The sequence below is a fragment of the Ursus maritimus genome, unplaced genomic scaffold, assembly GCF_017311325.1.
Source record: "Ursus maritimus isolate PB19 unplaced genomic scaffold, ASM1731132v1 scaffold_4, whole genome shotgun sequence".
Lineage (NCBI taxonomy): Eukaryota > Metazoa > Chordata > Mammalia > Carnivora > Ursidae > Ursus > Ursus maritimus.
In genome coordinates this window covers 65,416,619-65,440,786 of record NW_024426552.1, presented here as the reverse complement: position 1 = coordinate 65,440,786, position 24,168 = coordinate 65,416,619, and the positions used below count along the sequence as shown (strand labels likewise).

At 50.4% G+C, this 24,168-nt stretch overlaps 1 protein-coding gene across 1 annotated transcript in view; it reads right to left on the bottom strand.

Annotated features, from left to right (window-relative positions):
• The window catches only part of PDIA5 (protein disulfide isomerase family A member 5), a 91,701-nt gene extending 67,883 nt beyond the window's left edge, over window positions 1–23,818 (bottom strand). Inside the window, exons 1-3 of the mRNA XM_040621331.1 lie at window positions 23,638–23,818; window positions 3,283–3,409; window positions 245–332 (exon numbers count right to left, since the gene is read on the bottom strand). Coding sequence (XP_040477265.1) covers window positions 245–332; window positions 3,283–3,409; window positions 23,638–23,685 — 263 coding nt within the window. The 5' untranslated portion in view covers window positions 23,686–23,818. The remainder of the gene's footprint in view (window positions 1–244; window positions 333–3,282; window positions 3,410–23,637) is intronic.
• Window positions 23,819–24,168: the final 350 nt, after the last annotated feature.

Sequence of the window (24,168 nt, the reverse complement as noted above, 5' to 3'; positions counted from 1 at the left end):
AAGCACTATGGAAAAAGAGAAGAAGAGTGGTGGGGCTGGAAAGAACAGGTGGGAAGCCACAACCGCCCCTTCTCTAGTCCATGGGTGACCCTGCGGTAAGGGGAGAGAGGCTTTCCTACCGCAATCTCGCCATCACGTCCTCTCTCTCGGAGCGTTCATCAGGGACAATTCCCTACCCCACCCTCCGAATGCCCCAAGGAGGCCCTGCCCTCCAGCCCCCGCACCCCATGTCCCCAGGACATACCCACAGTCGACCCAGCAGATGGTGCCTTGTCCTTTCACGGCCTGGGCCACAGTGGATAATAACTTGAGATGACTTTCAGCTGCAGCCTCTGTAAAAAAATAAAAAATTAAACATCTGTGCCTGAGCACCCTAGGACCACTCCTGCCATCTTCCCTCAGGGGCAAGGAAGGATGGAGACCCGTCCCAGAGGGGAAGTCCAGGGCACCAGTTACAACACTGACCTGGGGATCAATAGTTTGGTGAGAATTCTTCTCAGAAACCCCTGCTCCCGCCAGCCTCTGGAGCCCTCCTCACAGACACAGAGCCCCAACTCACCCCTCCCTTATGCCACACCTCACGCCCCACTCTTCCAAGAATCTCTAAGCCAGATGCTCAACTCTCAGTAGAATCTCTGACTCATTACTTTTCTGGGACAAACTGTGAAAATCCTGTAACCAAACGATTACAATTCTATAACTAACGTAGGGAACAAGTTTGCCAATTCCACACTCCTGTCCTGGAGCCCAAGCTGGGAGCTGCCAAGAGCAGGGGCCAGACCCTTCCTTTACTTGTGTATCACATCCTCATCTCAGCAGGGCCTCAGTACAACCTGGTGCTTAAATGAGGTTTGTATGTGACACTAGTCTCTGATGGACCAATGCCAAGTGGACCCAGGTCACATTTCACAGCGCATTTCCCCAGCAGCAACAGAAGGGCCAGCCCTGGCAGTACCTGGAGGGTCACCTGCAAAAACGCGCATTATGCCTTGGGGGAGGGTGGAGCGAGCATGAGAAAGGAAGTTTTTCAAAGGTCCAGGCGTCTGGGCAAAGCGCCGGAAACTACCGTGGAAGGGCAGGTGCTTGGGGACGGAGCCTCGCGGCCAGGGTTCCAACACTGCCAGTTTGCAACGGTCGCTGCAGAAGGGCTGTGGCCGGTGCGCCACCGTTCCCCGTCACACCTGGGAGCTCCCTTGAAGGGCGCAGCATGCAGACACTGGGAGGGAGAGCAAGTCTGCTGCCTCCCCCACCAAAAACCGTAAGGTACATTCCAAAGCCGAGCAGAAATGATGTCTGAATTATTTGCCCGCACAGATCTCCTTTTCTAGCATGGATAATGGTAGCTGTTTGTGAATACAAAGCATGCTGAGCCTTTCATGGAAGTGAACAAAAAGCATCTTTCTAGAGAGCTGCACGGAGCCACCCGAAGGAGGCACTCCTGGGAACCCCCACAAGCCCAACTGGAGGAGGGGGCACAGCAGAGGGGGGAAAAGCCATCGCTCCATCACGAGTCGGGGCTCAGACGGGGCTCGCTAGGGTGGGGCAGGGGGCAGAAGCTGAAGTCGAGCTATATGAAGCATCCCACTCTGAACCCCGCCTTTCAGCAGGGGAAAGGGAGGCCCTGCTTGGGGGGATGGGAGTGCAGAAAGTCCAATTACCTCTCTGCTCCAAAAGCCCAGTGAGGGTCACAGGTCTGGCAGCAGGTCTGGGCAAGGGGGCAGGAAGGTAAAATCATCACCTCGGTCCTGCTGCCTGACAGTCCAAGGCAGAGAGGAGCCCGGGAAGCACTGGAAACCCCACTGCCGATGAGCCAGCCAGCGGCTGGGGGAGCGCAGATGAGAAAGTAAGAGTGGTCCAGGCCCTGCGTCCGGCCCCACAACTACCATAATCATTTCCTGATCTCAGAGCCTTCCATCATTGCAGGATTCATACATTTTTCCCTACCCTCCAGCAGAGGAATCAAGGTGGGGGCAGCACAGAAGGCCAACTCTACCATCTACCAGCTGGTAGACCTCAGACGAGTCAGCCAGTCTCCCTCTGCCTCAGTTTACCCAGAGGTAAACTGGACGCTCTCTGACAACCTGCACTACCTTCCTCACAGCAAAGGAGCAAACAGGAGTGGGTCCCAGGAGTTCCCCGCAGAGACTGTGTAGGATGACGAGCTTCTGTGACAGCACCGACCCAGAGAAGGAATTGAGCGCGTTTCCACACTGGCAACCACCGGCTCCACGAGCAGCCAAGGGGGTGAGCCATGCTTATTCAGGGCCCTGAGCCCCAGGCCTCAGGAGCAACTCTGCTTCTCCCTTGCCTCAATTGCCCCCTACTCCTGACAACAGAGAGCTGCGAGACACATGCCGGGCTCCCAACCACGACCTTAGGAAGCGTGTGCCAAGCCCTCAAAAGGGCAAGAAGTAGCAAATGCCAGGGTGCTCAGAGGAGGCAGGCTTCTGGAGAGACACACGTCCAAAACATCCATCCCCCCGTGCCCATGAGCGTTGAGGATGAGCTGCCAGGGAGAACTGTGCCCGGAACCAGCCCCGCCACTGGCTGTTGCTCCTCCAGGGCACAGAAAACTTGGCATCCTTAGGAGCAGCGAAAACACTTAACTCTGCTGGAACGACATCAACAGTCAGATGTTCAAAGTCACAGCCAAGAGCTGAGCAAACCTCTCTCCATCCACTATGCCCTTGCCAGCCTCAAGGTCAGAAGAGGCAAGCCACGGCTCCTACCCCCACTGAAACTGCTCTGTCCTGCTCTTGGAGCCCACTGCCAACTCAGTCCCGTGTGCTGACCCCACAGTGGGACAGATGGGGACCAGGCAGGGCCGGGGCTGCCAGCCTGGGTGCGTGCTCCCAAGCCTGGGACCGATTCAACTGGCGACAGGCCAGCCCAGTCAGTTCATCAACAGCTCTGGCGAAGCGTGCCCTGTTGTGGCCAGCCCGTGCCTGTCCAGGACACCAGGACATCCATCCCCAGTGACCGCCATCCTCCACCCCCCTTCACACACACCCCTTCCCCCTGACGTCGAGAGGGCTCCAGAGGCTCTTCCGAAGAAAGATGGATTACAGGGAACTAAAACAGCCTCTCGGGGACCCAAAAGAGACAGAATGAACACCCCCTGTGCCTCCGCCTCATTTTCTGGGGGAAGCTGACAAGCCTGATGACCCTCGGGCCCTCCCTGAGTGGTTCTGGTCCTGAGGTCTCTGCGTCCCACCTGTGCCCACCGAACCCAAACCATCCCCTCCCTGATGGGTGACCCCTAAGGCCAGGCTGCACACTCACCAGATTTGGAGTACAGCACCAGCACATTATTCCGGGTCCTGAGAAGTTTTTTCAAGTCCTTGGGGTCAGAAATTTTCTCGATGAGTGAGGAGACCTTTGTGGAGGACAGCTGCACCGGCAGGACCACCTGGGGATCAAGAAGCCAAGGACCATGAGCCCCAGCTTCCTGCCAGGCCCCAGAAAGAATAGGAGCCTGCAGACACGCTGCCTAAACACACTTTACTTCAGAGGGATAAGGGCACACCAACCCTTCTGGGGACAGCGTGTCAACCTTTCCACCTTACCCCCTCTCCAAATCACTAACAACCCCCCCCAGGACACTGCCCGGCCCATTCCCAGTGTCCAACTCACCACTCCTCTTCCGGCACTTTCATAATGCTGTACGAGCCACACACTACTCAAGCAGGCCTCTCTGGGAAGGCAGTGTCTACACTGCACCCTGAAACCACACACCAGAGCAGCGTGAAAACGCCATCCCACCTAGAAGCACTAATCCTCAGAGAAGTAAGATCACTTCTCATATTTAGGATGGGAAGGGAAGGTTTGCAGCTTTTCCCAATCAGCCAATGATCTCAGGACACCAGCCAACAAGAAATGAGCGATTCTTCCCAGAGAACCCTGAGAACCACCTCGGATACTGGAGGCCCCAAGCACCTCTGCAGGCACGAGGAGGGGTGGGCGGGAAGCAGGTTGGGGAGGAGGTGTGTTCAAAATCTGAATAAGGAACAGTCACACAGCACAGCCCCTCACCCAGCCCACATGCTGGCCAGCAGCCCCTTGCCTAGCTGGCAGAAAACACGGGGCTACTATATGGAGAGACTGAATAAGAAAAGCTCTGCTGGGAGACACCAGGCAGACAGAAGTATGGCCCTGAGAGAAAACAAGGGGATTAAGGGAAAGTCTACAAACTGAACCTTGAGATCACCCATCCCCCTTTGCCCCCACACCCCGACATCTCCCTTCCCTTTTCCAGAATGCTGCCAGTCTTACTCCCCCAAGCAGGAGATTAGTGAATTTGTCTCTGTGGAAACTGAGAAGCACAAGAAAAACAGCCTGAAGATGGTGACTTGGAGATTCTCCAATGAGACAACTGAGTTCCCACTGAAATGCCCGCTGGGAGGCCCCCTCAGTAAACAAGTGCCCCCCACCTCTTCCTCACACTCACAGTCTCCAATGCATGTGCCAGTGCCCCGCGATGCAATACAGATAACCCGAGTTCCCGGATATTTGAGGAAAGCCCAAATACAAAACACAGGGATGAGAACAAATCTAAAAGAAGAGGATACTTGGCAGAAAAGAAAAAGATCAGAAAACAGCAAAACTTTGATTATTATTCTCAGAGAAATGAAATGTGGCATTCATAAAAGAATAGAATGCGGGGTACCTGGGTGGCTCAGTCGGTTAAGCGTCTGCCTTCGGCTCAGGTCATGATCTCAGGGTCCTGGGATCGAGCCCCACATCGGGCTCCCTGCTCAGTGGGGAGCCTGCTTCTCCCTCTCCCTCTGCCGCTGCCCCTGCTTGTGCTCTCGCCTGTGCTCTCCCTCTCTCAAATAAAAAAATTTTTTTTAAAAAAGAACGGAATGCTGTGAGAAAGAAATAATCAAAGAGGATCAGGAAAAACTCTTGGAAAGTAAAACTCTCACAGAACTAAACAATTTCAATAGAGTTGAAAGTAAAATTTTAAAAAACTCCAGAAAATAAAACATAAAATCAAGCAATAAAAAAAAGAAGAAGGTAAGAAAAATAAGAAAATGGATCCATTAAGTGCAAGAGCCAAATTAAAGTAACTCCAGAAAAAGAAGTCAACAGAGTAAAAGAAACTATCAAAAAAACAAAACACAAAAAACTCGAAGAAAATACCCCAGAATTAAAGAATGTAAGTCTCCAGTTGAGAAGGTCCCACACAATGAATAAAAAAAGACTCTCACCAAAGTACATCGCTGAAAACTTTCAGAACACTGCTGACAAAGAGGAGATTCTGAAAGTTTCAAAGAAAAAAACCCACCACATACAAAAAGACCAGGAGTCAAAACTGGCCTAAGCCTGCTTGTCAGCACACGAGAAGACAATGAAGCACTGCCTTCACGACTCTCATGCAACGTGATCTCCAGCTGGAATTCTATAGCCAGCCAAACTGTCTGTCAATTGTGAGTACAGATGTGAAAAACTTACCACCAATACACCCTTTCTCAGGAAAATACTGGAAGTCATGCTCTACCAAAACAAGTGAGTAAAAAATGAGAAAGACATGGAACCTAGGGAACAAAGGATCCCACAGAGAGAGACAAGGAGGATTAGCATGCCGATGGTGAACAGGAGTCCAGGACATACATCCTGTAGTCTACGGAGCAACCAGCCCATAATGTTATGAGCAAGGACAAAGAGTTATGGATGAATGTGGTCAATAAAAGGAGGCAACCGTAGATTATCTGATATGCTGGGTTGTATCGATCAGTTAAATAATCTGACCAAAGTTACATAGCTAATAAGTAACGGGGCCAGAACCTGAACCCTCGTCTTTCTACCTGACCCGATGCCCTCTCAGTCCGTTGCGTCTTTGCAGCAGAAGTCTTGAGCTGCATCTGAGCTCTACCACTCAGTAGCTAAGATGCCTAGCCAATGTCACTCAGCCTTCCGTGGCTTAGTGCCTTGCATCTGACGTGGAAATAACGATACTTCCCTAGTGGGACTGCTGGGAGGATGAAATGGGGTAATTTATCGAACATGCTTTATAAATCATACAGCACTCCAACGGTATCAGTTACCATAATATGTAATACAGTGTTCCATCTCCGCAGAGTAGAAGACAGAAACGTAGCCATATTCTAGTGTTTCTAAATATAATCTGCTATTAGAATTCAAACGTTCATTCTCCCTAGGGTAAAACTATCCAGGAGGAGGAGTTGAGGAAATATGTGTCCCTTAGTCTGCCCTGCCGGAACTGGGTACAATACTTGAGGACCCACTGCCCTTATGTAACCCACCTTGAGAGCTCACCAAAAAGTTCATTCCATCATAGTATTACCTGTTATTCTACTGCTCTCAGGGAGCTAATGGACTTCAGACTAAAAAGTCCAAAGCTCAATGCACATGATTGAAGGAAAAAAAGAAAAGAACCTGTTGGAAAACACACACCGATGCTGCTCTGTTTTTAAACCTCAGATAATACGGTCAGTCAGGAAAAACAACTGCCCTTGCCCAGTGCCTCGGGACTTTGGCCTGTAGACCAGGCCACCTGAGACTGGCAGGCACCTTCACTTCTGGAACTGGGGAGAAGGAAAGGGGAAAGGAGTGAGGACAGACCCAGTGCCTACCTGCCCGGGCAGCAGAGTGGCATGCTGTTGGGCCAGTGACAACACAACGTCTACAGCAGAAACCTCAAGAGTCAAGTGTCATGGCAACCCACAGCTTCCTTTATGTAAAACCCAGTAAATCCCTCAGACCATCTAACCAACAGCCACCCTCACAGTAAACAAGCACTTTCCAGCCAGCCACCAAAGCCTCTGACCCCACGTTCACCCTCACACAGAAGAGATCTTAAGCTCACTGTAAGAAACGCACTGGGCAAGCTGCTTGGACACTATCACCCAGTATGCTAGGGTTTAAACTGGGCACTTCCCGCGGCCAGCCTGGTTTGAAACTCCCTGTGGAGGTGTCTCCTTTCTCCCCTCCCCCATCCCTATCCCACCTCTAGACTGAGAGCTCTGGAGGGCAGGGCTCAACACAGTGCCTGGCTCCTTGAAAGTCCCCAGGAAATACCTGCTCAGCATCATAAACACGACGAATCACACTGGTTACCACACTCCTGACCTTCACAGAGGTCACCCACTAGGAGCATGTTATAAAGTGAGTCTGCAGCAGCTCTTGGGAGACACGGGAGGGACCACCAAAAGCAGACAGACCACAGCTCAGTGACCATCTGGATTGGAGAGTCGTGGGAGAGCGTGGGTGAAGCCAACCCGGGGGTCTGGAAAGCCAGGCTCAAGAGCCTCATCTGGCCATGACCTTAGACTGGGCGGCCACCAGGGGGGCTGGAGGTGGACGGACCAGCTGGGTGGCTGTGCAAGGGGAAAGAAATGGGTCTCTCCAAGAGCCTTGGGGGCAAACAAGAGAACTCAGTGATTATTCCTATGTAAGCAAGGAAGGAAGAGAGAAGAGGCTAGAATGATTCCAAGGGTTCTGGGCTAGGCGTGTGGAAGAACTGAGCAGCAGTGGCAGACAAGGCTCTGGTCTTGCCAAGGAAGGTGGTAGATAATATGCGCAGGGGTGCACACGTGGACAGTGCAGGCATCCTCCAGGCTGGAGGCCAGTGAAGGCTCCAGGGTCAGCGCTCAGAGGGGGAAGACAAAGGAACACCTCAGCTGAAAGGAGGAAGAAGGACCAGGACGAAGGTCAGGAAGGGAAGGTGAGAAGTGCTGCATCAACACAGACCAGGGAGGAGACACACAGAAAAGTGAGCGATGGATCTGCAGGCAAAGGCCATGGCAAAGTCCCCAGGGACATACTGAGCGAACCCTGAGTGTGTGGGGGAGGACGGCCGGAAGCCAGGCTGCCCAGAAGAGAAAGCACACCCAGCCTGGCAGCCGGAGTGACAACAGGAAGCAGCACAGGTGGCCCGGCCAGTCAGGCCAAGGACAGGCAGTCTCCACTACAGAGGGACGCATGTGGGCACAGGAGAGCAGGACTGGCCTCGAGAGGCAGGATGAAGAGACTTGGAAGCAAGAGAGAAAAAACAGCCGGGATAGCCAGATCCAGGGGAACCGGAAGGCCTGGTGTGCTAAGAGCTAAGATGGCAGGCTTAGCATCACTGAGAGAGGGAAGGATGAAAGGCCCCTGGTGCCTGGCCTCCAACGGACCATCCCCTTAGCTCACAACCACGGGGCAGCCAGGAGGACGGCCCTTTTCTCCCTCCCCTAAGCCTCTCCTTCAGCCACTTAACATTCTCCCTTGTCCTCCACTTCTCTGTTTTAACCTTTGCAGTGCGCATGCTCCTTCCTTCCCTTAAGATGCAGCTCCAGTGAGCCTCGGATCGCCTTGCCAAGCACCTTCCTGCAGACTTCATAAGTCACAACTCACAAACCCTGATGATAACAATAATAACAATGTTAATGATGCACCCTCCGCTTTGTCAAGCCCTCGGGGGGAGAGGGCAGCATTTGAGAAAGTGCTTCAGAAGCCAGCCACCTTCCCAGCCAGCCATGGATCTGTCCCTGGGTATGGCAGGCTCTTTACATTCTAAGTCACTAGAGCTTTGGTGTCAGGGAGAGAAAAAAAATCCCCATCATCCACCATGCAAACTCCTTCTGACCTTTCCCAGTGATTGCTTTCTTTCTGCTCACCAACCTTCGGCTTTAACAGTATTTACATCAGAGCTGAGCTGCCCCCATGGGCTGGGCTGAGGCCCATACACCCCCCGCCCCCCACGCAGGGCAGGCCACTGCCAGGAGGCACAGCTGCCCCTGTTTCTGCTGCCAGGAAATCCAGGCCCCCAACGCTACCCTCAACCTGGTCACAGTGCATCCCCACTCAGAACACCAGGCCCCTCGATCAGAGTAGCAGCCGCCTCCACCCTCCACCCTCCGGCCCATCCCCTCTCAGAGGGCAGGAGCCCTCGCCCCACCTCTACCACAGCTGGAAGCAAGGGGTCCTCTCCTCTTCCAGACATCCCCAGTGCTCTTCTGCCCATATCACGGCCAGCTTGGAAGCCCACCCTCATCTTCCCCCTTTGAGGGATTCCCACCCCTCAGACAGCAAGGAAAGAGCACTCCTTCTGGAGCCAAACAGACCTGGGGTCAAACCCAGGTGCCATCATTTACAGCAACAGGACCTCCGATGTTAGCAGCCCTCTTGGGGTGTCATCTCCCCACCCGTAAAGTGGGGAGGATAGTACTGATGCCTCCCCTGTGGGGCTGGCTGAGGATTAAATGAGGGGGAGAGAGTACACAGAGAACCTAACATAATGCTTGGCATACAGAAGTACATAATAATCATAATTATCTTTATTAGTACTATTAGTGAGACAAATCACAGATAGAGCAAGAACAACAGTGAAACGGGCACCACCTCTTCCTCTCCAGGGCCCTGGCTGCAATCAGGCAAAACAGCACGTCCAGGCAGGAAGGAGCGTGCACGTACACACATTCAGGATACAAAACCTGAAATAATCACCCATCGCACGGCAACCCAGACCAAGAGGCCACACAGCACATGTGCAATGCTCCTTCCAAATTTCGTGCCCATTTGCCCCTCACCAAACCCAACAAGTGGAGACTAGCCTCATCCCACAGAAAAGGAAATTGAGGCTCAGAGAGGTTACATCACTTACTAAGGTCACACAGTAGGTAAGCGGCAGAGCTAGGACTAGACCTCGGGTCTCCCAGCTCCTGGCCAGAGGCAGTCTATTTCTCTTAATCCCACAAGCTCCCTGGACCCACGCAGAAAAGGAGTACCTCTTTCTCAGGCAGGGCCCTTCAGAGTGGCTGGAAAAGCCCCAAACTTCCAGAATCCCATGGTAAGAAGGGATTTATAACCCTCTGCTTCCTGCAAGCCCACCGTGCCCTGTTGTCTGCCCTGGTTCTCAGGATGCTGGGGCAATTGGCCCAGATGTGTTTGCTGTTAATCAGAGGTCGTGTACTGGAGTCTGTGCCTCTTTCCAGCTCCCTGTCTCCCTAACACACGGCACACATCCGCTCATCTCTCTTCACTTAACCTCACCCACCATCCCCACCAGACTAACGAGATAAAGAGTGGTACAATTCTAGAAAATAATAGGGAGAACACTCCTTACCACATTACACCCTCAGCTTTAAAAAGCTCCAGATCTCTGGGGTGCACGCCAGCACCCTCATGTTCTTTGTAGCTGGGGAGGCTGGTGTTACGGAGTCCCTGTTCAATGCAGACCATGAAGCCAGAGGTATTCAATTACGTAAAAGCAGCTCGCTGAAGGAGGAGGATTTGAAGACAGCAGTTTAGCATTTATGAAAAAGGGTGGAGGTGGGACTTGACCTTTTTTGCTCTGTCACCTGAAAAAAGATACCCTTCTTATGTTGGGAGCTGTGAAGAAACTGGTTTAATTTAGTGTAACCCACATTTTGCTCAAAATAGTTTTCAAATGTCAGAATCTAAAAGTCTAGACTCTTAAGAAGCTGGTGGTAAAGGGATCCAGGAAAAATGTTAAAAACAGATGACCTGAACCCAAGGTCAGAGAACTCGAGCTGGCTGAGAATTTAGAGCTGGGGGTTCAGTGGAAACAGCCAGAAAACCAAGTTTTGCACTGGCTTTATTTGCTGGTTGTGTGACCTTGGACAAGTCCTCTCTCTTCTCTGTAAAATGAAGGGGCCAAAAGTGATGTTTCCAAAGAGCTTTGCAACTGTGACATTTTGGTAAATCCATCCTCATGGATGGTACCAGAGAAGTACCACAAAGTAATTACACCTTGTGGAAAAAACTGCTGAATTTCTCTGAATATGTGCCACCCACGTTAAAAGTCATTTCTCTCAGTCTCCCTTGCAGCAAGTGTGGCTATGTAAATTCCGGCCCCTGGAATATAAGCGGAAGTGTTATGTGCAACTTATAGGAACTGTTCCTAAAAGACATCTGGGTCTTCTTAAGTCCCCTCCACCCCCCACCAGATGGAATCTGGACAAGATGGCTGGAACTCAAGCAGCCACCTTGAGACAATGAAGAGAATGAACCTGTTAAAGATGTGTAGTAGTAAGATAGAAGGTATCTGGGTCCCTGACCCACAAGGGTATATACCGGCCCTAGAACACTGCTTTCTAGGCCTCAACATGAGCGAAATATATGATCTTTGTAAGGTACTATCATTCTGGGTGTTCTGGCACATATACAAATAGATCCTGAGTACTTACTGGAACAAAAGCTTAAACTAGAAAGAAATATGAACACCTGCTCCAGTTGGCATATTTCAAAGTGTCTAAGGCATTAAATCATGTATTATACTTCAGATAAATTGCGGTAAGGAAGGAGACGGAGGGACTATCAAAGGCCTGATCTACTGTGTTCTTCCCAATTACCCAAACTTCACCGTGCCTGTTCTCATCAGGTGTCTTGGTCACTTGGTGACAACTACCCACACATGGAAGGAAAATTAGTTGGTAGCTCTCCAGTTTCCCTGCAACCTCAGCCCTTTACTACTAAGGGGGGCCGTTCCAGGAGACCAAAAGGTCTTGCAGTTCCCAGGCTTGAATTGGGCTGGTTGGTCTCCCCAATACAGGATTCCTCTCCACATTCCTCACATGCCATCTGCAGCCTCCAGGTAGCCCTCCAGAGCCAAGAACTCAAAACTCCGGAGGTTGTTCAAGGAGGGGGCCCTACAAGGCTGTGAGAATGAAATATTTACACATCCATGTCCTCCACACTACCATCGCACCCTGGATAGCTTCAGTCATTAGAAAGCTCAAACTCCCCCCTCTCCCATGCCACTCTATCAGCCCATCGCCCTCTGAAAGCGGTAAGCACGCTCCTTCTTAGGATTCTATAGGTGAAATACCTTAGTTCCTCACCTGTGCCAAGTCCCTCACTGTTCCGAATGATCCACCTTAGACACAGCTATGCTCACGACTCTCAGAGCTATCCCATGCCAGCAACAGAGTTTTAGAGCTTGGAAAGAATGATGCGCCATATTACAAGAATTTACTTGGGGAAATAAATACCTCTGTTTTCATAATTCAAAATACAGGAAATTAAGCTCAACACAAATCTTGACCAGTGGGTCACAGTTAAAAAGAAAAAAAGTTGAGACACATCATTAACGAATCTCTTAAGTTATGGCGCCCAAATGTCAAAGAGTGCTGGCAAAAGTACAACTCTTTTGGAAAGCTATTTGGCACAATTTCTCAAGTATCTTAAAAGTATTTATGTTCCTTGACTTGGTAATTCCACTTGTGGGAATCTGTCCTGAGGAAATTAGCAGAGGTTCTGACAGATGACTCACAGGGTCCTACTCGTAAGGGTCAAAATCGTAAACAACCTAAATATTCAAGAGCAGGGAACGGTTATTTAGAGGAAACCACTCAACAGAATAACACAGCCACTTAGATGATGTTTTTAAAGACTGTGCAATGAAAAAATATTTGTTTTAATATTAAGTTTTAAAACATAAAATTCAGGGAGGCGCCGGGGTGGCTCAGTCAATTAAGGGTCTGCCTTCAGCTCAGGTCATGATCCCAGCGTCCTGGGATTGACCCCACGTCAGGCTCCCTGCTCAGTGAGGAGTCTGCTTCTCTCCCTCCCTCGGCCCCTCCCCACCACTCACGTGTGGGCGCTTGCTCTCTCTCTCAAATACAGAAATAAATTTTTTTAAAAAATAAAAATTAAATTAGGGGCACCTGGGTGGCTAGGATGGCTAAGCATCTGCCTTCGGCTCAGGTCATGATCCCAGGGTCCTGGGATAAAGCCCCACGTTGGGCTCCCTGAGCAATGGGGAGCCTGCTTCTCCCTCTCCCTCTGCCTGCCACTCCCCCTGCTTATGCTCTCTCTCTGTCAAATAAATAAATAAAATCTTCAAAAAAATAAAAATAATAAAAAAATTAAATTAAAAACAGAATTCGAATGTACATGGTATGATTACAACTGTACACAAAATTATACTCAAAAAAAGATGGAAGGAAAAATGCACCAAAGTAAAACTTCGTCTTTGGATAGATTTTATTCTTCCCCTTTGTCTATTTTTCTCTGTCACCATAATATGCATGTCCAGTTTAAATCTTTAAAGAAAAAAGAAATTATCACAATTTGAACATCACTAATTAACAATCTCAAAGTATCACCCCACAAGCAAATATAACTTCAGAGGGGGGAAGCCTGGCAGAAACCTCCTTAACTAAGGGACCAATGCTAGAAACACCAGTAATGGGTAAAATTGACATCATATGTCTCCAGATAGAACACACTGAATGCAAACATCATCGAAACCCAGTTGGGGGCGCCTGGGTGGCTCGGTTAAGCATCTGCCTTTGGCTCAGGTCATGATCTCAGGGTCCTGGGATTGAGCCCCATATTGAGCCCCATATGGAGGGGCTCCCTGCTCAGCGGGGAGCCTGCTTCTTCCTCTCCCTCTGCCCACCACTCTGCCTACTTGTGCTCTCTCTCTGTCAAATAAATAAATAAAATCTTTAAAAAGAAAAAAAAAACAGTTGAAGGACATTCTTAAAAATTATCAAGGTCACGAAAGACAAAGACGGAGAAACTGGTCCAGATTAAAGGAAACTAAAGAGCTATGACAATTAAATTCAACGTGTGATTCTGAACTGGGTTCTGAGCCAAATGCCACATTCCTGATTGTAATCATTGTCCTGTGGTTATGCAAGAGAATATCCTTGCCTTTTAGGAAATACTGAGTATTTAGGGGGCAAAGGAGCATCATGTCTCGAACTTCATAAATGTTGAAGAAGAATGTGATAAATGTGATAAAATGTTAATATGTATGGAATCTGGGTAAAGAGCAGATGGGAATCCTTTGTATTCTTCTTGCAACTCCTCTGTAAGTCTGAAATTAGTTAGAAAAAAAAAATTACTTAAAAAAAGACAGAAGAAAAAAAAAGACACCCAGAACACATCCAAATACTGTCCCCAGCTCTTCCTGAAACCCTCAGCTGGCCAGCCAGTGCACGCTGGTGGTACTTTCCCATGTAAGTAGAGTGCTTATCTCCCTTCTTCCCTTCCAGCTGACTCTTGGCTCCTCTGCTCACCTGACACTGTAGTTTTTTATAGGGTCTATTATATGAAATCTGCAAAGCACTCTGCATGCAGCACATACCCAGAATGGCTTTGATGAGAGAGAGAGAGAAAGAGAAATACAAAAGAACATTCACTTTTAAATATGGGTAATTTATGCCTCTTAATAAGGCAAATTTTACGCATCTGTCACCAACCACCATGGCTAAATGGCACTCGTTGCCAGGAATGAAGGCCTCACCACAAACCAAGTTTGGGAATTTCACCACTGATCCTTCCCAATGTGCAAATGTCTATCTAGCAGCCTTTGAAATAAAAACAAGCACCGTGAGTCCCTGACTGGGTATGGGTGTGTGTGTGTGTGTGTGTGTGTGTGTGTGACACACACACAGAGGGCCTGGCCCTGAGTTGTGGACCCCTGACCAGATGCAGCTGAGAAGCTAAATGTGCTTATTAAGAAAGAGAGAGAGATGGGAAAGCACTTGGTAAGGAACAGAACCCAAGAGCGAATTCTCCAGTCCCCAAATCCAGGGCCCGGGGATGAGCCCATGACCATGACAACAGCTCCAAGTGCAGAGTGCTTACTGTGTGACCAGGAGCAGCTCAGCAATCCACATGCCTATCGAATTTAATTATCTTGGCAAGAGAACTCAGTAGGTCTATTTTACAGGTAAGGAAACTGAGATGAGGAGGGGCTAAGAAACTTGCTGAACATCTCAGGGCAAGTAGGTGGGAGCACGATGACGCAGAGCCCAGTCTCGCAGGCTCGGTGCCCCAGCTGGAGCACAGAGACCACAGACTCCTGGACCACACACATCCCACTGCTTGCTCTTCTAAATACAAAGCCGGGTGCATTTCTTCTGTGGTGCTTCCTTTAAAAGCCACACCTTACGTGTGGGCCACGCAGTACAGGGTTCCTCCCTCGTGTTCCCCACAGCATGTGGCTGTCAACAAGGGACAATTCAGGGGCAGGACAACTGATCCGAGAGCTTATAAAAACAGGTTTTCTTATCCTGAAATTGCAACTGCAGTGCATTTAACCAGAACTTAAGTCCCTAAAGCTTTTAATGTTCTGAAAAACCTCTCCTAGCGCCAAGAGGGCTTTGGGCCGCTGCCAGCCTGGTGTGCCAGGCCTGCTAACAAGGAACAGCTGGTAGAGCGAACGGTGAACCGGGCAGCAGGGAGGGAGGGGAGAGCAGGTGAATTCCCACTCCGGAAATCCAACTCTGCGTCAAAGCCCAGTTAACTGATAAGAAAATAACAATTCAGGTGCTCACAACCCATGGTGTACATCCATGCTTTTGCACACGTTACCTCTCTCAGTCCTCCAACGTTGAGGGTTTAAACCAGTGTTTTCCCTGCTTCAGGCTTCAGCCCACGAGCCGAGTCACAAAATCAATTCAGTGGATTACCACCAGCATTTTTAAAATGACATTAACTAGAAAACATCAGTCTGTACCACAAATAGCAAGACTAAGTGTTCAGGAAAACGTCTATATCTGTTGCATTTATGTACATACATACTTGGGTATAACGTAAAATGTACGGTTGTGTTTGCAGCAGCCACAGTAAAAATACTTGAAAAACTGTCATCAACAATCTGTGTGGGAGGTCATGCTACCCCCACTTGAGCGATGTGAAAACTGAGGCTCACAGAAGCGAAGGGACAGCCCTCAGGTGAAGCCTAAGACGTGCTCGGCTTCTGAGCACCTCCAGTGAACGTGAACACTTCCCGCCGGTGACCCTCAAGCCCTCTGGCTCCCTGGAGCTCCACCCCGGCCAGCAAGTCCGCCTGCCCTCCCCGTGCACCCCTGAAGCGCGGCCAAGGAAAAGAGCTGCGGCGACACCCTGACCCACCTTCCCCGCACCCGCGTGCCTGCAGCCCCCCACACGCCTTCAGAGGAAAGCAAAGCGGCGCATGCTCGAGCCAAGCACCACCTCACCTCCCAGGGACCGTGACACTGGAGAGCGTGTGACACTGGAGAGCGTGTGCCGCACCGCTCAGCCCGGAGCAACGGCCTCGGCTGACAAAACGCTAGGCACACGAACTTGTACGTCTGCCTGGCTTGTAGGCACAACAGCTCTAAGTATAGGCTTTTAGAAATAGATCCCTGGGCCTTATCCTTGAAGAACATCATCCCACAGAACCGGGGAGGCCGGGAATCCAACACTCTTCCCCTTTAAGGGCATTGGGATCCACAGCCAGGTTGGGAAACCTCTGCCACCCACCCAGCTTTGGACTCCACGTCACTCCGCTCTCCTTCACGGCCAGAATTTTCCACCTCCGCTCACCCCCATCCATTCCTCAGCCCGCTCAGATCTTCCCTTCCCACCACCACTGAGAGGACGCCGAGTGAGGACTCGCAATGACTTCCACACGGATAAGGCTACAGGCATGTCCAGTTCCCCTCTGCCCCGACCTCCTGAACCCCAGCAGGACACTCCTGGCCACCCTTCTACCTCTCCAGCCACGCTTCCTATCTTCTTTGCAATCCCTTGTCCCCCCAGCCTTTAAATGTTGAAGCTCCTCGGGGCTCACTTGCTCCACCTTCTCTTTCTTCTCTACACCCTCCATGGGGGTCTCACCCACCTCCGGAGCAGCACCCCTAAATTAGCATGTCCAGCCCAGACCTCCCTCTTCGGCGCCACACCCTCACATCCTACTCACTCGGTGGTTCTTACATTGGGGTCACACAGACTTCTCAAATGTTAAACTCCTAAATCTCACACAAATAGATATTGAGCCTCTTTCAAAGTGTATTGAGCTCTTAATAAGGGACCCACTAAAATAGTTACATCAAAAAAGGATATAAGGGGAAAAAAGACTTAAAAATATTTCAAAAAAAGAAGTTACAAGAAACTAATATGCATATAGTTCATGGAGAGGGACGGGGAAGAATCCTGTTAGAAGACTGCTAAATTAGATATCACACTGGTTAATATCCTGCAGGGCAATCACCTCCGGGTCTCTCTTCTCTACCAAAGAGAAATCATTTGCATCGTGTCTACCTGTAGAGTATGGGTCCTAAAGAATAATGAAGTTATATTCCCTAGAGCACCAGGTGGCCCTCAGGTGGCCTTCTTAGACAATGCTCTAATACGACATTAAAAAGACACTAAATCAGCTTTTCTTTCCAAGTTTTGGGATAATTCTTCTTTACACTGAGGTCTCTAAACTTGGGTGAGGAAAAATTCTATCTTTATTTTCACTAACCTCCAGATGAAATTTAGCCTTACCTTTATTACAAATGTAGGTAACAAAATACAGAAGCACCGGCAGGTGTCTGTGACTTCCGCCACCAGCAGAAATCCTTTGTATTTTTTTGCCCTTATCCCCCCAAAACCACATTTTTCTCATAACAAAAGGTGCATCTACCTTGAAATACTGTTTATGTTCATCACGAAGTATTACAGAAAATACCAAACCTGCCATTAGATCTTCTTAAAAGATGCATTTATGAAGATAAATATTATTTTCATCACATACTTGTTATAATATTTTGATAACTGTATTTCAGTATCATTGGTTTGCTTTGTAATCTTATGCATTGTTTTATACATCAAAAAACATTATTCTAGGAAAGGGTCCGTAAGCCCCAGATAAGCCTTTCCTGACTCCCTGCATTAGGTTAGGGACCTATGTTACACATTCTCTTACCACCTATGTTTCCTCTTTCTTGCACTTTACTACCTGAATTAATAAATTAGGGGCTTTCCCACTAGGCAATGGGAGGAAAGGACGGTGTCCACCTTATTTATCATTATGCCCCTAATGCCTCAGCATGGTATATCTGATTCATAAGACTGTCAAGAAATATCTGTTAAAAAAAAAAAAAAGAAAAGAAAAGAAAAAAGAAAGACCCGTGGGATGAACGAACGTCTGTGACACGGATAGCACGCAGATGCTTGTCCACATTCCTTAGAGATACAGAGCATGTACCATACTCTGCCCAAGACCTAGCAGAGTCAGACCCCTTGACAAAAGCAAACCCGCCTGTTCTTCGCAAGCCTGCCCTACTTGGCCCAACAACAGAATTTTCCAGCCAACCCCACTTCACAGCTCAGATACGAGATCACCTCTACGTTTCAGCCCCAGCATAGGGCCCTCGACCTAGATCTCCATTAATACCTTCCAAAGCAAGGATTAAAGCATCTGGTCATGAGTTAAAGACATCTGCTCATGCCAAAGGTTGGGGGAATGGTACAATTCTCGGGGCACAGGGGGTGGATACTCTACCCCGACCCCAGCCAGCTGCAATGAAGTCAGGCACAGGCTCGCCATCAGGCCATCGTGAACAGACTGCATGTCAAACTGGGGGCTCAGGATGACCCTGGAGAATAAAAAGACACCAAAAGGCTATTCGAACCCTACAGTCCATCTGAGTGTATTTAACCCCCCACCACACGATTGCAAAGCTAATATTTAGAAGCGGTTTCACCAACGTAAAATACGTGGAAATGCTTTGCCAAGTCTAAAGCCCTCTATAAATGTGCCAAGTGTTGCATAATTTTCAACAGATCAACTGGGTGCCCAGAGGCCCCAGTCAGGGCTGCAGGATGCGCCAGGCAGCCCAGGGCCATCACCACTCCTCCCTTCTCCCACTGGGATCTAAGATGTTAGGTGTGGAGAGGGTGGGAGTCAAAGAAACCATGGAAGTCCTAGTAACATAAGAGAACTTCATTCTCCTTACACCCCATGCATCACTCTCTGACCCACTGTCACTTCGCCTCCAAAACCTGCCACCAGCACCGAATGAGACACGAGCTCCACAGAACAAAACCACAAAGCTGGGGCAAACCCTCCAGGGAGATGGTGTGGTTACTCTCATCATTCTCAAGAGAGGATCCACTTTCAGAAGAAAGGGGAGAGAAACACAGAGCACCTAAATCTTTAGCACCTCTGCAGCCCCCGCCCCCTCATCCAGAGGCTCTGCAGGGGCCGACTGGGAGGGACAAGGAGAGTCAAGAGCCCAGCTCAGAGGAACTGTGATGGGGAGAATCCCAGCAGCAGAGCCCCCCAACTCCCAGTCTGAAGCCTCTGCTCACACCCCCTCTGGCCCTCCACTGCCACTGCCTCCTCACTGGCTTCCCCAGCACCTCTCTTTCCCAACTTGAGATAACTGCCATGGCTCCCATTTATTGGGCCCTCCCATGTGCCAGCCCTGTGCTGGGTGCTTCCTGTATCATTTCTCATGCTTTTAATTCTGCAAACGGATATCCTTACCACCACTAACAAGCAAGAAAACTGACGCGGGGCCCAAGGTCACACAGCTCCTGAGTGTCAGGCTGGCTAAAAGCCCATGTTCTATCCGCTGCATCACACTTGACTTTATCTTGTAAATAACAGAGAAGAAAGTGTTGTTCTGGGAAAATGAACTCAGTCTCTTCCACTCCAAGCCAAGCCTACACTGTGGACTGACTGCTCCTGTTAGTCAAAGGGCAGCTTTCATCATGTCTCTCCATTACCTACAGAATCAAGTCCCCAAAGCCCCTTGCCGGTCATGTAAGGTTCTTTACAATCCATTTTTCCAATCTTATTCCCCCTCCCCAGACTCAAATCTTTCCTTCCACCCAGCCTGGCCCATAACTCCTCATTGCCCATATTTCTGCCTCAGACAGTTTCCTCTCTCTGCCGGCAACACTGGTTCATGGACTGGGGACGGCTGTATGCCAGGTCCTAGGCTAGGTGCTGGGGACACAATGGACAGAACAGGGAGGATCCCCACCGTCTCAGAGCTCAGCGTCGGCCCTCGTTGTGAGGCATGAGCTAGGACCCTTCTCTGGGACCAGGTGCCCCTTGGCCTGACCCTGCCCAAATCCACAGCGCTCAGTGTCTGCCGTATGCACTCAGCTATTCCTCCAACTCATGGGCCAGTTCTGTTTTAAAACTTCCTCTGTAATGTGTTTATTTCTGTGGGAAAAGTGCACTTCAGGTTCCAAACAGCATTATAAATGGCAGTTAGGTGCCCCGCCAGCCCACAAAAGCCAATTAAATATATAATGGTATAGAACCCAAACTCGGGTACATTAACAGCTCTGCAGGAGAGCCCCGGGACAAACCTCTCCGCTTCCTGCACCCCCGCCCACCACCCCAGCAGGTGCTGAGCGACAAGCCACCCGCAAGGGCAGAGGCCAGAGCAGTGACTGGGGAGGAGGGAAGCAGGTGGAAGATGGGGGGCTGGGATGGCAGAGAGGGAGCAGGAAGAAACCTGATTTATAATTCAGGAGCCTGGCACCAATCCCAGCTCTGCCTTTACAAATGCGGTGGCCTCGAGACCCTTCCCTCTCAAAGCTTCACTTTTCTAAAATGAAAGAGCTGAGTTACATCAGTACTTCTCAGACTTTTGAATCTCAGAGATTGGCAGGCTATATTTTTTAAAATATATTTCATATATTTTAAAAGACGTTTGAAAATACATAACATTTGTTTTAAACATAATATACAATGTATATTATGTATTTAAAAGAAATTTTATTAATACTTTCTAAAAAAAACACAATATAATATCACTACTTTAGTTTTTCAAAAGGACACTGAAGGCCACCCCCTCCCTCCCACATGACATCACGTCAAGAAAAATGGACAACTTTTCAAACTGAAAATATCTGGATCATGGAAAAGCCATTCACCGTTATTACTCTTCCAGTGTGTCTATGGACCTGTGGAACCTGTCAGAGCCCAGCTTCAGCCCTTGGCCTGACGCTGGAACCCACTGAGCTGGGTGACTGCGCGTTCTCTCCAGCTCCGACAAGTCTCCATTCTGAGGGCTGGAGGCAGACTGCACCACAGTCCGCGTGCATGGTCTGGGGAAGGGGCGGCGCAGAGAGGAGCTGAGCTGGGCAGCAGGAAGGGGCAGTCAGCTGCAGGGGCACGGGCAGGACAGCACGACCTCCCCAGGCCCAGGGCAGAGACACCCAGCCAGCAGGGAGGGGCAGGCACCAACGTGTCCCAAGTGTTAACGGTGACTCTTGTCATCCCCATATTCTTGTGGGAGGCTGAGAGGACGGCCCCAGAGGAACATTTTTTTATTAACTTCTCTGATCAAAAACGAATACATATCCACATAGAAAACTTGGGGAAACAGAAAAAAAAGCACAAGCAAAGAAGTAAACAAACATCACCCACAGCTGTACCTTCCAGAACAATTGCTGCTGACATTCTGATGCGCTGCTAATTCTTCAACCACTTACACAGCTATCTTCAGCCACCCTGGGATTCATGTTGTACCCTGCTTCTCCCCTAATTATCCCACTCCCACACTTTTCCATGTCCCTAGATATTCTTCATAAGCACCACAAAATATTTTGATAATCATAGCATTCTAGTAAATATAAACATTCTTTATAAACATCTACTTTCCATGGCATGGACAGGACCAAAAGTCATTCAAACCATGCACGTTATTGTTGAGCATTTAAGCCATTTCCAAATTTTTGCTACTGTAAAAAATGTGGTAGGTGCTTATCACTGTCCATGAATCTCTGTAGACCCCTTTACACTGCTTTATGTCCCCTGGGTCACAGCGTAGTGCTCTGCACATATCAGCTCTCAGTAAATACTGAGTGAACAAGGAAACCCAATACACTCCCAGGACCTGGGGAGCCCTTATCAGATGGACATAGAGTTTAAATTTACAGAAGCCCACCCTGGTATCTACCAGCCACTCGGCACTGAGACTGCACTGATGACACCTGCCGAGCGGAGCTAGGGCGTGGGGAAAGGGGATGTCAATTTCACAATGCAGATTCCCAGTTCTAGTGCTCTCGGCAAACCTATACACCCTTCTGTACCTCCAGGTGGAGGGCACCAACAGACCTCAACTGCCTTACTGACCCCCCCCCTCGCACACTCCTTCCAGACTGTACAACCCATTGCCTCAAGAAAGCCAGGACTGACCTTCCCGCTAAATTAATGTATGGCCCCCAGTTCAACAGAGGCTCCCAGCCCTTTGGATATTAGTGCTCGTAGACCTGTCTTTATTCGCCCACAGGACTGACTCCCCTGCCCAAACCAGGGCAGCACCGGAGGGTAGGGACAATCTGTGCTTTGCTCTCCATCCAAAATCCAATCCAGGGTCCAACGATGTGACTGATAAATAATGTTTGCTGAATGAAACTTCTTCCCAGTCAGATTCCCAAGCCCTCTATTTTTACAGAAAGGTGGGGAAAAAAAGAAGAGAAGAAAGCAAGACCCCCTAAAATAGACCAAGTGCAAAGACCTGCTAGGGGCTCCGGCTGGAGCTGACCCGCTCTGCACAGTCCTGCGGTACTGCCTGGCCTAGAGACCAGCCCAGGCCAGCTGGCTCTGGAAAACAGAATGCAAATCAGATCATCCACACACAGACACAGGTGAAGGGACACTGTCCCACTTCAGACTAGCTCTCTCCCAGAGGGAGAAAGGTCAGATCTAGGGGGCAGGGAGCTTCCTTTCCCACCCACTTCCAGACAACTGGAAAATACAGGGCCACTCCTCACTGGTGATCCCCAAAACGCACGGTATCTGGAGAGCTAAGTGTTTAAAGTAGCTAAATCCACACTCCAGTTTTTCTCCTCATGTTGCCCAGCATCTTTGCCACACCCAAAAGAAAAAAAAAACTGAAAAATATGGACCGGAGAGGGTGCTTGCAGCGGAAAGTTTTTCCCTGGAACTTCGGGGAAAAAAGAAAAAAAAACGAACTAAGATTGTCCTAAAACAAGGGAAACCAGAAGTTATGGAGACATGTGGGAACAGGCCACATTATCCCATCACACACCCACAGTAACACCAAGGCCAAACCCAGAGAGCCCAGGGCACTGTGGCCACACACATTCTGGCCTCTTCTAGGGATGCCCTGGAGCCACCACCACCTCAACCGCCCCGCCTTCCAACTGTAGCAAACTCCTCTCAGAGAGTCCTCCACTCCCAGGACGCTGGCCCACCCCTCTTTCAGTCTTGTCCGATTTTGCAATTCGCAGTACTTCCTCCATCCGACCCCCCTGATGGCCTTGTGAGGGGGGTGCCTTTACCGTCCGCATTTCACGGACGAGGAGACTAAGTCAGATATATTAAATGATACCCTGCGTCACAAGCTAGAAAGTGGGTGAGATTCGAGCCCGTGGCAGTTAGGTGTAGGAGAACTCCTCCGCGGACCCCACCCAGCCCGTGCCTACAGGCGGGGGCCCAGGCGGTGACCGGCAGTTTCCCGGCTGCTCAGGGTGGAAAACCCCGGCTGCTCAGGGTGGAAACCAAGAACAAGGTGGCCCTTAAGCAAGGTTTCCGGCAGTGGAGGTATAAAGCACCCCCATGCCACCCGGCACTCACACAGGTGCAGGGCCCAGAGTCTGGGCGCGGCGCACCCCCCAATCCGCCGGTGTCCCGCCCTCACCGGCAGCTGCCCCCTGACTTGCACCCCCGCAAACTTGTGCCCGCGGAGCAAGCATCCAGCGCGGCTCCCTCCAACCCTTGCGCCCTGGAGCGCTCCGCGAGCAGGGCACAGGGGCCGCCCCGCAGCCTCCCCCACGGCCACCGGGTCCCCGCCTGCCTGGCATGCACGCCCCCAACCCCGGGACTTGGAGGCTTCTCCCCGCACGTCCCGCGAGGGCCGGGAGCAGGGAGCGCGGACCTCAACGCGGGGCGCACGTGCCGCCCCCGCCCGGACCCCAGCTCCGCAGCCTCACCGAAATCGCCAGCAGCAGCAGCAGCCAAGCCCGCCCGACCCGCGCCATCCCTGCCGCCACTGCCTACGGCCGGCTCCGCTCTCCACTCCGGCTCCCGCGCCCGCAGCTCCCTCGGGTGCAACAGCCACGGCCACTTCCCAGCCGCTCCCCGCCTCCGAGTCCCGGTGCCACGTCTGCCAAAGCATGCGCACCAGGCTGAGAGAGGCGGCCGGGAAGAGGTGCTTGCTGGGAGTCGTAGTTTGCAGCAAGGCTGGGCTGGGGGCCTCTAGCGTGGACTTGGCCCTCTGGGCACAGAGGCGCGGGAGTGCAGTGCGAAATGGCAAGGTCAGCCAGTAAGGGAAGGCAACTAATTTGCAGGGCTAAGTCTGTGCCTGAAGTTTCAGAAACAAGACCTCATTCAACTCACAGAAGTAAGTTTTATTTTCCCCGCTTTGAGGATGAAGAGCCAGCCCAGAGAATTTAAGTAATTTGACCCAAATCCCACAGTTTGCAAAAGGCAGAGTCCAGTGCTGCTTGTGGAGGGTAGGAAAA